The sequence below is a fragment of the Corvus moneduloides genome, chromosome 8, assembly GCF_009650955.1.
Source record: "Corvus moneduloides isolate bCorMon1 chromosome 8, bCorMon1.pri, whole genome shotgun sequence".
Taxonomy (NCBI): Eukaryota; Metazoa; Chordata; class Aves; order Passeriformes; family Corvidae; genus Corvus; species Corvus moneduloides.
In genome coordinates this window covers 32,519,694-32,533,589 of record NC_045483.1, presented here as the reverse complement: position 1 = coordinate 32,533,589, position 13,896 = coordinate 32,519,694, and the positions used below count along the sequence as shown (strand labels likewise).

General features: G+C 36.1%; 1 protein-coding gene across 2 annotated transcripts in view; it reads left to right on the top strand.

The window, feature by feature from the left end:
- Positions 1-13,896, top strand: part of PBLD (phenazine biosynthesis like protein domain containing) — a 31,620-nt gene that overhangs the window by 7,053 nt on the left and 10,671 nt on the right. The window contains exons 7-9 of one of the 2 annotated variants that reach the window (XM_032116973.1): positions 662-834; positions 1,693-1,755; positions 6,583-7,201. In XM_032116973.1, the coding sequence (XP_031972864.1) occupies positions 662-834; positions 1,693-1,755; positions 6,583-6,695 (349 nt within the window). In that variant the 3' untranslated portion in view covers positions 6,696-7,201. Of the gene's footprint in view, positions 1-661; positions 835-1,692; positions 1,756-6,582; positions 7,202-13,896 lie in introns of those variants that run through there. The other variant, XM_032116972.1, reaches the window with a different exon arrangement.

Sequence of the window (13,896 nt, the reverse complement as noted above, 5' to 3'; positions counted from 1 at the left end):
TCCAAAACATTTGTTAATCTCAGCTGAATTTCATTGTTAATTCAAGTATGATTTAGGTATTTACTGCTGAAACACAACTTCTTTAATCAGGCCAAATTACTATAATTATGAACTTGAAGTTTGGCCTAATTCATGGTTAAAATCTGAGGTAATGGGGAGAAATATTCTCAGCTGAGTACTTGCTATTTTCATTCTTTCAGACTGTTTTGTACGGAGGTATCAGACAGTTGTAGACTGCTTTAGAATGCCATGAAGACCTGAATGATGTTAGTTATTTGCTTGCTCTGAAAGGAGGTGGAACACTTGGTACATTCTGTAGTGAGGCAATAATTCTTTCAATGATTAAAATGTTGAAACAAAGTGTGATTTTTCTTTTTTTTTTTTGGTGGCTAATATTTCAGGGTGCTCTGTTTCAGAAATAAATAGGAAATGCATGGCTTGAGCATTTTTCCAGAGTTCACTTAGAGTGTATTAGATTCAGGGTAATTTTCTGTCAAATACCATTGGGAGGACAATGCTAGGAATCTTGTCTCCCCTAATATTTTAGGGCTGGTTTTGAATTATAGAGAAGATGATTCTATAGCTTTATTTTTCTTTTCAATACTTACATTCATGTAAAATGAAGAATATGGGCTATTAAAATTTAATAATTATATTCAAGGTCTGTGCTGGAAGAATTGAAAGTGAGTGCACAACACTTTTTGTCAGCTGAAAAGACTGGAAAAGTGAAAGGACTCATACTCACTGTTAAGGGAAATTCCAGTGGAAAAGGCCATGATTTTTACTCCAGATATTTTGCACCTTGGTATGGAATTCTGGAAGACCCTGTTACAGGTATGTGTTTGTATGATAAGCAACTCATACTTTTGTTTCAGTTCAGTTCAAAGGTTCTTACTAAAATCCATTAATCTGTTTTTGTACTCTGGAGTCTCTTATAAATTACTGGTTTATATAGATAGAAGGAGTGCTTGTCAAAATCTTTCATGACTGAGGCCAACTCATTCAGAAAAAATCAAATCAGCTTCTTGCTGTCATTAGGCCACATATTCTTGTGTCTTTCTCAGATCTTTTTCCCTCAAGTATTCCAGTTAGAGAAAAGTGAAAGACTAGGTCAGTATTGGATGAGTATTGCAGTGGAAATTTATATCCACTTCTGTTGATGTTTTTTTTTTGTTTTGTTTTGTTTTGTGGTGGTGGTTTGGATTTTTGTTTGTTTGGGTGTTTTTTCCTACGTATTTCAGCTGAGATCTTCTCTAGTTTCATGACACTTAACTGTTTCTGTTCTCAGGCCTTTGAGAACTCAGCTAGCTGTGCACTTAGGGCAGCAAGATGTGTTACTGTCTGTTGTGTGATGCACTCGGTGTGGTGATGATTGCCTAAGGATGGTGTTCTTTGCTTAGGTACCATTTCATTACAGGTTAATTATTAGTCAGCTGAGAGTTGTGGCTAATGATGATGCCCTTATCTAAGCAAGATTTCCATTGAAGCTAGATGATGTGGAAGTAATACTGCTTTGCCATAAATAATTGAAATTCTAAAGCCTTAAGTTCTGTCTGCTGTGCAAACTCCTAGGTTTTTATACTCTAAACACACGTGGCCCTTGATTGATGATATTTACATTTTGACTATGCTTGCTCTGTAAAGTAGTGATTATAATTTAATTCTCTACTTTGTTTTCCAATTTCTTTTAAGGATCTGCACATGCTGTTTTAAGCAGCTACTGGTCAGAGCAGCTGGGGAAGAAGGAAATGCTTGGTAAGATAAACTGTTTTATTGCAAAGCTGTCAATTTATGTAAATCTACTCACTAGTAAAGGAAAGGTTGTATTACTACTGCAATCCAAACTGTAGCAATAACTCCCTATCCATTTCCTCAAGATGAATAGAATATTATGTAATATTTTGTGTGTGAGATAATCTTTGAGAAATTGCTTTCTTTCCTGTCCACCACCATGACACACCATGCCCTGGGGGGTTTGAAGTGTTGATTTCTGGATCATAACTCTCTGCAGTTAGTTTTTGATCTTGGCTTTTGGACTTTAGTTCTCATGGCCTTTCGTCATAACTGAAGCTTGGTGAACCTCACTTGATGTTTTTTATGTGTTTTGATTCAATCAATGAGATATGCTTATTAGATCACATCTTTGTTATTAAGCAAGAAACTTAAGAACCTGGTGGAAAAAAATCAAGAGAAACCGTTAATATATGACAATGCTAGATGAAGAGGTATTAGGTGACTCCTGGCTTCTCATGTTTCTAGTGCTTTGCCAGAGAACAGAAGAACAAGGGAAACAATACAAAATACCCTCGTCCCCTACCTGGTTCCCCAAGAGGGGACCCAGGGCAATTCTGCACACAAGCCTTTGGTCACATTTAGTTTAGAACAGAGGTTGGATACTTGATCTAATAAGGTTCTTTGTCCATAAAAGTAAACACTTTTCTGAACAAACAGCTACCCTGAATATAAGCCTTCATGTATTTGGTCAAATGAATCTCAAAATGGATTTTCTTGAGGATGGAAGGTCTGTAAAGGATCCATCATGAACAAGACCTTTTCCATCATGGTCTGAAGGAAAGGTTTAACATTCTGTCCCAAAGATCTTGCATTTGCATTTACACCACACAATAATCTGTGATAGCTTAAATAATCTTGGGAGGTGGGGGGGGAAATCTCAATGTATTTTCTGAAGATGAAAAGTGCCTTTGGTTATGTGTCCTTACGGACTCAGAAGATTTCGACATTTTGGATGTTAGTGTGGAATTTAAACTCTCCATGCCATCTATAGACACTACTTCTTTAAGTACTCAGACTGGAATTCTGTCTGCACTTACAATTGGCACTTTCTACCTGTTTTGCATTTTCATGTATTTTGTGTGTACTGTCCCATTACCACTTTAGAGAAACTAGCTCAAGCAGCCAAGGCAATTAATGCTGTAATTAGTTTCTTTAATGTGTCTAGCACAAAAACAGTCCTATCTGTCCATAAGACAGGTTTGTGTTGGTTTTTTTAAAATTCATATTCCATGCATATATGTCCTCAAACTTCTTCTATGGTAGAAATCATACAAAACTGTTTTAAATAGGACAAGTTAATTTGATATATGTTTATGAGAAATAACTTTTCCTTACATGTGTCTATCTGAGGGGTATCAGGTAGTACTTGGCAAATTCTATTACTAATGAGATTATTTGGAAAAGATAGCTGGCATTCACGGACATTCCATATCACCAAATATTAATAAATAAGAGCATCTTTGGACTTTTTAGAAACCTCTGGGGTAGCTTCTGTAATATCCGATACTTTTTATTGCAAGAGTAAAGGAAGAATTTCTTCCATAAAATGAAGGATCTGTTAGTTCCCAAACAGATTACATACAAAATAATATAAAAATGAGGAACATTAAATCTATTGTCAGATCTCTCTGGCTATTGAGACCTTTAGGAAGAGGTCAGCTGCAGCTCCGCTGAAGCATCAGACTTAATTTCCTGTGTTTGGGTTCTCTTCCTACTTTTTTTAGACTGACTTGTCAAAAAACAACCACCCCCACTAACTACAAAGAGAATTTTCCAGTACTTTTACATGGTGAAATACTTTATGATCTTTCTTGAAGCTGGGTACGTGTCCTTGAGTTTAAGCTGCAGGTTAAATCAGGGCTTTGTATCAGTCCTTGCCTTTCTTTCATTTGAGGAGTCTCTGCAATGTATGAAAATTATAATCTCTCATATGAGATATATAGACTTTCACAGTTGCTAATGGATGCAGGGTATAACAACTGTGTACCAGCCCTTCACATTGTTTTCATATTTCTAAGGTAACATTTATAAATGTGCATAAGGAATTCCATATAACCAAACAAATTAGGGAGGACTTCTCAAATTATTGTGATGAGAAAGGGTTTATCGAGGACAGTTTTTAACCTCAGGTTAAGCTAGGGGAATCTTGCTATACCTGTTTACTTCACACAAGTGTATTAATTTGTGGGGAAATTTTTGTCTTGTTACTGCTTTTAACTTTTCTGATTTCTTCCAGTATAGAACAGGTTTATAGCATTTAAGAGTTGTTTTTTGGGGGGCAGAAACTAAACAAAAATTACCACCACCATTACCAACGACAACAAAACACATAAAAAGACAGAAGCTGTTGCTTCGTTAAGGTACAATAAATCTACCTGTATTTAAGTTTTTGCTAATTTGAATTCTTATGAAGTCAAGAGTTTTAATTGCAGCTTTCATCTTTTCCAAGTAATCTCAACATATAGATTGACAACATCAGATTTATGCACAAGTATAATATTTCTTCAAAGGAGAGGTGTTTCCCTCTATCAATCACCAGATTTATCCACCTTCTTTCTTAGAATAAAAAAACGTTTTGGAGATCTTAATTTCACCTACGTAAGGAACAAGTGCTTCTTTCAGCATTCCTCTATAGGGTTTAGGAATTTAAAAAAAATACGACTTTTTTAAAAAAATAAATATTGTTACAAGAGTGTCACTTCTTCCTAAGTTGATGTCATTGATGACATTATGAAGAAATTCCATTAGTCCTTAAATTCTGTAAGCAGTGGTTGTTGAGCTACATCTAGGCTGGTAAGGAGCTCCAACACAGCAGGATAATGTTAGTACACGGCCACCAGCTGATGTGTGAATGCAGGGGTGTGTGACACTGTGATATCAGCATACTCAATCTCACAGGCCTTGTGGCTGCTTCTAAACTTTCCTCTGTGTCAGGTTAATCAGAGAGGAGTCCAGGGCTCTGAGTTCAGCTGTAAGATGTTGTTTCTACAACTGTGCATATTTGTTTTCGTAGAAAATATGTATAAAATCTGCGTATAGTATGAGGTATTCCTAGCAAATACAGACATGGAATAGGCTTGCAACAAGTTTGTGATCTAAAAGGTGAGTGCACATCAGAGATGCCTGAATGCCTCCAGAGGCATTGCTTTTGAGTGAAATCCTCTAGTTATTGAAATGTTCCATGCAGCCCTGTTTATGCTTAGACATAGTGTGAAATATCAGTGCTTTTGTGTGAGAGAAGGAATAGATATAGTATTATTTTTATATAAGCTTGGCTAAAAATTTCTTTTGTGGGTTATTTTTTGTTTTTCTTCTGCTTTGGAAGTTTCTTTAAACTTTTCTTATTTTCTTTAAAAATAAGATAAAATGGACCGATATCAAAACAATCTCAGTAATCCTGACATGAAAGAGCCAGTTCTGTTTGAACATTTAAAGAAGAAAAAACCAAACCAACCTTTGAAGAGCTGGAATAATTAATCTCTTTTATTTAAATCTGCTAGCAGGTTGGAGTGGAATAGCTTAGGTGTGTCTTCAGACCTGGAAATAATAATTGATCAATTTTAGCAGGCCTGGATCTTCAACAGTCTAAAATATTCAGTTAAAGCATTACTCCATTCATAGATGGTGTTCTGACAAGTTAAAAACAACCCATGGTTCTATAAATGGAAGAGAACAGAAAGTATCAATCTCAATCTCTAAATAGCTCCTGTTTCCACTCTTTTAGAGTGCTTGCTTTGTCTGAGAATCTAATCTCCTGATCAAAGGAGAGTTGTCTTAGCAGCAGTGGCTGAGAAATAGTTTTAAAGCATACCGAATATATGCCATCAGAGAGCTTGTGCTCTGTTGGGATCTGAATGCAACCTCTACCCAATTTATAAATTGTGGGTTTGAGAGGAAAAATGTGCCCTTTAGCTTTGGACAATTTCTGGAGCAGTTGGAAGTTCATTGAGTAAGGAGAGTGAACATTATTGCCTCTCCATCCATTTCGAGCCTTTCACAAAAGCAACACTGCTCGAAACTCAAACCTTTTCTAAATGCCATCTGAACCAGACCATTTTCTGGTCAAGCCGTGCAACTAAAATGAGACTGCTGAAACAAGTTAGAGACTCCACATGCTAAGTGAACATTATCATCCCACCTGTGTAGGACTCAACAGTTCAGGCAAAAGCTTAGTTCTCTAATTAATTACAAGCAGAAGGCTGTTTCTACTTCAAGTTTATCCAGTTGTATTAAATTATATCTTCAGGATTCTACAAATCATTATCTGCTGCTGCCTCTGTAAGAATTTGGCATCAGTTTGTGACAGATGAAGCAGGATCTGTGTTTCTTTGTAGACTTTTCCCACTGCCTTTGTGAGCTTATTCACCCTTTAGCCAGGCACGTTCTTTGAGTGTAGCATCAACTTTGGGTGTTCAGTGCCAGTAAAATGGTATTCATTTGCATGCAGATAACACTTGGTGTTCTTCCTTCTTCCCTCCACAAACTGTATCCCGTGAAGGGTGAATTCAAGACTTCTTAGATACACAGAAGAAACTTAATTTGCTACAACAAAGCAAACTACACTTCACTGCTTGTATTAAGTAGCAGTTTTGTCAGACTCAGTAGGCAAGTTCTAGCTGGAAATATACCCTCAGCTGACCTTCATCCATAAAGGCAATTCATCCAGGGTGTCCCTGGTGCTGCTTGCTTTCTGGAGCCAGAAGCCTCCTTTCCCTGAGTTTTCATGGATTTTTAAATAATTTGTGATGCACACGAGTTTTTTAACTTTGGGCTCTTGTTTCTGTTTAGCTTTTCAATGTTCCCACCGTGGAGGAGAGTTGAAGATTTCCGTGCGCGATGACGGAAGAGTTGACATTGCAGGGCAAACTGCTGTTGTATTAAAAGGAAATCTGATTTTCTGAAGGAATTGACACCAATCTCCCTCTCCTCTCACTAATCACTAATCTCCATGGTACTCTGATTATGATGGTTTTGTCTCAGCTCTAGGCAGTGAATCACTACTGTTCTCAAAAGTCTTAGATTACTCATTGTCCATTTTTAAAATTACTTGAAAGTACTCACTTCTGATCTTCAAGGTCCTTGGTATTCTTCACTTCCATCTTGCCACTTCCTATGTACACTGACCTATGAAAATGTTTGAGTGCAGCTATCTCATTTTTCTGCTTTTAAATCGTTCTTCTCTTGATTTCCAAATTCCATGTTAAAAGCCCTTACTGCTTCCTGGATTAAACTGTAAACACCTGTTTGATAAAATAATCAAACGTTTCCCATGTTGATAATTTTTCATGACATCTGAATTAATTTTTTAAAAAAGTGGTATTTTCTCTGCTATATATTGAAATGACAGCCATGTTCATCAACTTATTTGAATTAAAATATGAAAAAATATAAATGGTTTAGAAACGTACCTTGTGGTTCTCTTTTATGAACAGTATTTTTCAAAGTTGAATGGTATTGCCTTTGATCATAGCACTAATGCTTAGTCGATACTTTTAATTAAAGGTTTAGAAGAAAGATTTAACAGATTGACATTGTGATGCACATAAAGCTGATTAAGATCTGAAAGGAAACTTTATTGGTTACATCAATGTCGATTACTTTTCCAAACCTGAAGATTTTCTCCTAAACTAAACGTTTCTTGTATAATCTTCATGAAGTGTGCTGCTTTAGATTTTGTTACCATGATGTTGTCTTTCACTGGATTAATTAGGAATATGGAACTTTCAGTTACTCTAGCTAAAACTGTTTTCCCTTTCAAGTCACTTCTGTCCTAAGCTTTGCTTTAGTTCTTTGCAATATTTCAGGGTGAAGTGTTTTGAATTCAAAAGGCAGTCTCATACTATGGGAACAGTTGGATGTCATCCCTTTATAAATCATGAGGAACTTAGCTGTGCCAAGTTCCCTTTCTTCCATTTACTTTGAATTTTATCAGAACTTGTTACTTACATCTTACTTAAGTCCAAGTAGCTGGACAAGTAGTAAGAGTGTGAGAATCTTAGAATTAACTTAAACAGAACTTTCTATCTCCAGCAGCTACAAAGAACATACCAAAAAAGTGATTTAAATGCACTACTCAGCTCAGGGGCTAGGTGGCAAGCAAAAGCAGTCCAAATGGAAATGCACGTTCTTCTCCTGTATTCAGTCTTGCTGAAGTCTGTGGAGCTGAAATACGATTTATAGATGTGGATGTATTATCAGGTGCAAATCACAGCTGTGGAGGCAGCTCAGCAGCCCGGCTGCTACGGCAGCTTTAGCCTTGGCCTCCTCTAGCCACAGCTCGGATTGTTCCCTTTCTGGCAGGGGACCTGGATCTTCTGGAGCAGCAGTGCTGCAGCCTTGTGGTGCTGCATTTAATTCTTCTTGTTGCCTTAGACAAAGACTGAACCTGGCCCATAATCGGAGATGCTTGTGGAAAAAAAGCCTTCCTTAGGCTAAAGGCTTTTTTGAACTAAAGAACCAGTTATTGTTCACCCATCCACATTTAACAAATAGACAGTACAATTATTTCTTTTACTCAAGAGGACTAATAATGAACAAGGTCCATACATTTTAAAAAGGCTTGTTACATAAATTTCCTGACCAAACAAATATCTTTGCTGCTTAAAGCTTTTTTTTTTTTTAATAGTTTACTAATACTTTGTTTCTTTTCAGAGTAGAAAAATCACCAGAGCTCAGGTGGGAGGCTATGCAGTAATGTGTTTGTAATCAACATATTAGTTAATCAACCATGATTTATTAATGATGAATTAATTATACCTGATTGTGCAGTTCTGCTGCCTAAATGGAGCTTTAAAGGAGTTATTTTATTAATCATCATTGTCTAATTGCAGACACTTACAGAAAGATTGCTAATTAAACATGCAACCATATGCAAAACAAGTAAGGCTGCTGAGAGTGGCAAGAAAAAGAGCACTTATTTTCTGAGAAGCAACTTTATTCTCATGAAATGTTGTGTAGCTGACCTGGTGATCCTGATTATTCACTAAGATTTATTTTAATATATTGCACATTTTTAGTTAACAGTAAAGGAAATTAGTTGTTGTGACAAATTCTGTTTTTCCCAGTACAAAAAATAGGTTGTGCAAACTTAAAGATTATTTAGAATTTGTGTGGCCTCGTTTCACATCTTTTGTAAAGGATTTGTTTAGTGTTTCTGGTGCAGAGGATTTGCAGAACTGTTTTGTGCTGCTCTCTTAATTAGGACTGGTGGCATAGAGATGTGTTGAACCAAGAGCAAATTACGTGAAGGGCAATACAATTCCAAAAATTCCTGTGCACTTGAGTGTTATTTATTGTGAGACTGTCCAACAGAAGTTTCAGGCCACTGTAAGGCTGGAGTAAATCCACGGCTACATTCAACAGCCCAGACATGAACATTTAAATGCACATTTGCTTATTTTGCTTCTTTGGCAAAGTGTGTCTCTGCAGAGGCACTGCTCATGTAGGGGCCAGGAGGAAAGCACATAGCCATGAGGAGGGAGGCAAAACAAGAAACATTAGTGAGCAACAGAAAACATACAAGTTTATTGCTGTGGAAATGAATGTCGAGCTAAAAGGGTTGTAAAGAAAATGGGAAGCCTTTTTTTTATTCAATAAGCCATTTAGCAGATTTGCTTAAAGAATTCATGAAAATGCTTTGCATTTCTTTTGTATTATTTAGATGAGAATAGACAGAAAACATACATTTAAAGTTGTTATTAAATTTGGAAAATTTTGCAGGAGGAAATTAAAGACTTCATGAATGTGCACACAGCAAGAGGTCATAGAAAGGAGCCATGTGTTCCATAAGGGATGGGATGGGAAATTAACAACAGATGAGGCAGTTATTTGTGGGAAAGGAAAGATTTCTTCGTCTCAGTATTCATCAGAATGACAGGGAAGCACACCGGGAACAGAGGGAACCTTCCCAGAAGTAAAAAAATCCCCTAAATTAAAATAAAGAGCGATGCTTGGTCAGGTAAAAATTAAATTAGTTCAATTAAAAACTGAAAAAATATGCCAATTAAGCACATTTGATTTTCACATCTATTTTTTTCCCCCAGAGGAGTAAATCTGTCTTGAAATTAATTAAGAGACTTAAACAAAACACAGAACAAGGGATTTTTATCAATTGCTGAGTCATTGTCCTTTTATTTCCTGACATTTACTGTCAACCATAAATAAAAATTTCCAAAGAATAGGAAAGTGAAAGAACAAAATCTGGTATATGACAGATAGTCAATAGTGTGTATGGTTTTTTTTCCTAGGAAGTTTGTTTTAGACTAAGACATTTAGATTTAATGTCTAAAACAGAATATTTAAAAATAAACATTTCTAACTCGATTGGTTTCTTTAGTGAGAGGTGCACTTTTACTTGGGTTTTGCCTCACTGATTGGCAAAGAAGGATGTTCCTTGGGTTTTAATGCTGCGATTCATATAAACCCAAGTTTTATTCACTTTGCAGTGTTCTGTGACTTCTTTTGGTGATACACGCAAACCAAGAAACTACTTTTCTGTATGTCATTTTTGTCCTGTTAAGAGTTGCAGAGAAGATAAGATACACCAGGCAAATCCAAGGAAAATTCTCCAGAACAATTCTCTAGAATTTTGAAGAGGCAGAAGTTTTAAGGAAATGAAGGAGGTTTGTGCCAAGCAAGAGGTGTAATGCCTGTGTAGAGACTGTAGAATGTGAGCACTGTTCAAACCCTGAAGGGCAGAATGTCCCTGTTTGCCACCAGTTGATGTCAATGGTGCAAAGACAGTTTGGATGATGTGGGAGTCGGGTTGAAAGATGTTAGGCCAGAGAAGAGATAATGTAGATCATAGTAGAGCTGGAGCAGGGTGTGAGGTGCAACAAACCCAGGAACCTGAGTTTGAATTCAAATATATTCTCTACTGACCTTTTGCCGTGCTTTGGATCCAAACCAAAGGGGAAGTGCCCATCCTACCAAGCTCAACTCAGGTGGGAAATTCCATCTGGAGGTCTTGAAATTTTTTTTCTGTTTCAGAAAGCTTCCTTTCTCCATAATTATTTATGGCTGTAAACAGAAAGAAATTGTAATCTTAACAACTATGATAATTTCAGTCACCCATATTTGGGAAGAAATGGCTCATTCCTGAACAATATAATTCTGTTTTAAAAACAGACTTTTGGGCTTTATTATGTTTATATGTAGCAGCTTTCTGAAGATGTCTGATTGACTTCCATATTTAACATCACAGCCTCTTAACTGTATTTTTAAGGATTATGGGCATTAAAACTTCTGGAAACCTTTCAGTAGTTAGCTAATAGCAAAAATGAACAAAGTACCCTCTTAATAAAAAACTGCAGGCACTTTTTCAATAGAGTTACAATTTCAGCAGAAAAAAAATGTAGATTAAAAGGAAACACCTGCTCCTGTAAATTACTATGCTGCAGGTACCAACCCAGGAGACTCTGCAGATGGTTCTGTATTTGCAAACCTGACCTCACCACCCCTTCATCAATCTCTCACTGATTGATTCTCTCCAAAGCAGAACACACCATATCCCAAGGTACTAGACGACACCTTTGAATTAAATTAGTTCCAGACAGAATACCAGTTAATTGGTATTTCTATTGAATTTTGGAAGTTCTTAACAAAGGTTTCGGTTGTGTTATCAAGCACTAGCACCGACTGAAGAATAATACAGTCAGTTCCAGGAAGCGCTCCAAAGGGAATTATACTTTAGGAGGTGTACTCTTTGCTACATTTCCTGCTGATTGGGAGTGTGGATTAAGTTGTGCTATGCCCTTGTATTTTGAGATGGACAAAAAGAAAGTGGGATCTTGATCCTTAGAACAGTACAATATGAATTTATCGCTTCTGTTAGCCTTTCCTGCTAGCCAAGGAAAAGTAGGAGATATCATAAGTTCTGGGTGTTTGTTTCCCCTCCTCAATTGTTTTCAGATGTTATTCTTTTAGTGAGACCTGAGACTGATTATGCCAGTCTTTTCTTAACTAGGAGAAATTTTCTTGCATGCTTCTTCCAAGTGGACCTATGCAAAGGCCTTGTGCAATGTATTGAGACCTTATTGCTTTGGGAGAGAAAACATTAACACCATTTCTGGAAAACAGCCTTGCTGAAAAAAGTGGAGACAAGCTTGTGTTCCCTGTCTACATGACACACATGTTCCTGTTTGGTCACCCATATTCCTCAAAAGTTTTCCTAGGGTTTCACTTTAAAAGCATCCCTAATTTTTCAAACTGATAGCAGCTTTATTTGAGACATTTTTCACTGAGTCTGAATTCCACAAATATAATTATTACTGTACTCAGACATTTTTTATAAATTAGAAGGGAAAAAAGTAATATGTATCTTTTTGCTTCTCAAGTATATGTGAATAAGGTCAGCTGCAACAGAAATAGAGCTGCCTTCCTGCATTTTTTGCTGGAGTTGAAGTCCATGAGTAGTTGATGACATAAACGATGATCTATGCAATTAAATGAGGATGATTGTGTAATTTATTTTGTATGGAAACAAGGAAACTTGTGTAAGGGAAGTGGCTGAAAATACTTCTGTAAAAAATTATTACAACTTCTAATTTGAAATTTCCACTGTGATAATAATTAAGTCTGAGAAAACTTTCCAATCCTCGAGTTCGTGTAATTCAAAAGAAAACTACGGTGAAATCCTATAGAATGCTGACATTCAAGACTCTTGAAATCCTGAAATAATTAGGAATTAAAAGAAGCAATTAGCTTCATGGGAGTAAAAAACAAACAACATGCTTTTCGGTATCAAATGTTCAGTCCTTTTGCTTTATACATGGGGTGAAGTGAGATTTTTGCTGTTCTAGCCATGGCTTATCACTTTGTTCTGTTGTACCTGATGGGAAACATTGTCCTTTGTGCATTCTAAGCCCAGTACTATCTATTAGCAGGCATGACATTAAGTGTTTCTTTATTCACAACTGCCTTTCCTGGTAGCTTTTAGAATACACCCATCACATCCAATTTGTGAGAGCTCGCAAATGTGACACTTGGGAGAGCTGAAAATCCGAAACATCAAATGTTACCATGTGCCTAACTAGAACATCTTAATCTTTTAGAATTGTCTTTCTTTTGATGGGGAAACCTCTGTGGCGTCCTGCTGTTCATCCAGACAAAAGAGCAGATGTGGAATATGAGTGTGTGCATGGGCGCTCAGCTGTCTGGGCAGGGCGCAGACCAAGAGAGCTACAAGAGTTCCTCCTTAATTTGGAAAGCAGTAATTGCAACATCAGCCCTTAGTATAAACTTTTACTTAAACTGACTGAGGATTACTTAATTTGCATAACAGTTAAATTGTAAAGTAAAAATCTAATGGTAAAGTACAATAAAAATGAAGTGAGATCTATATATATTTTGTATATTTTATATGTGTGTATATATATATATGTAAATATATCTACCAATTGGTTTTAAGGTTTACTTTTCTTTTACTCATATACTTGATCCTTGCAATTTTTCAGTAAGTTTCAAATTTCAGCAAATAAAGATAACCTTATTGTAAAGGGGTTTTTTTAAAAAGGAAGTAAAATTGGACTTATGGAAAATACAGAGATTGAACACACGCCCTCGCAGATGAGGTGAATGCTCTGCTTTCGTTAACAAGTCACTTTCTAGTTCACAGCATTATGTATTGGGGTCCTGGACAATCAAACCTTACTGCTATTTTTACCTTTGGATACTGGATTAGTCCCATTAGCTGCAGTAGGATTACAGAAACACATGAAGTTAAGCATGCATGGGAAATTAGTATACAGAACATCAAATCAGAATTCACATTTTCTTTCGTAATGGGATTTTTGTAAGACTTTTCTTCACTTAACCTTCTAAAACATTGTCATGGCATATTTATGTGATAATTCTTACATATTTCTAAAAGAAAAGAAACTGAGTCTGCAGTAGTGTATTTTAAAACATAGTATGCCCTTATGGACATACAATATTTAAAATGCCATGAGAGTGGATTTTTGATTTACACAACTGAATACATTAAATCTGAATTGTATGTATCAACAGCATTTGATCCATTATTTAAATAATTTAGGTGATTAAATATATATTATTCTGCATTTAAATAATTTAACTGATTATATATATTCTATATGTTTTATA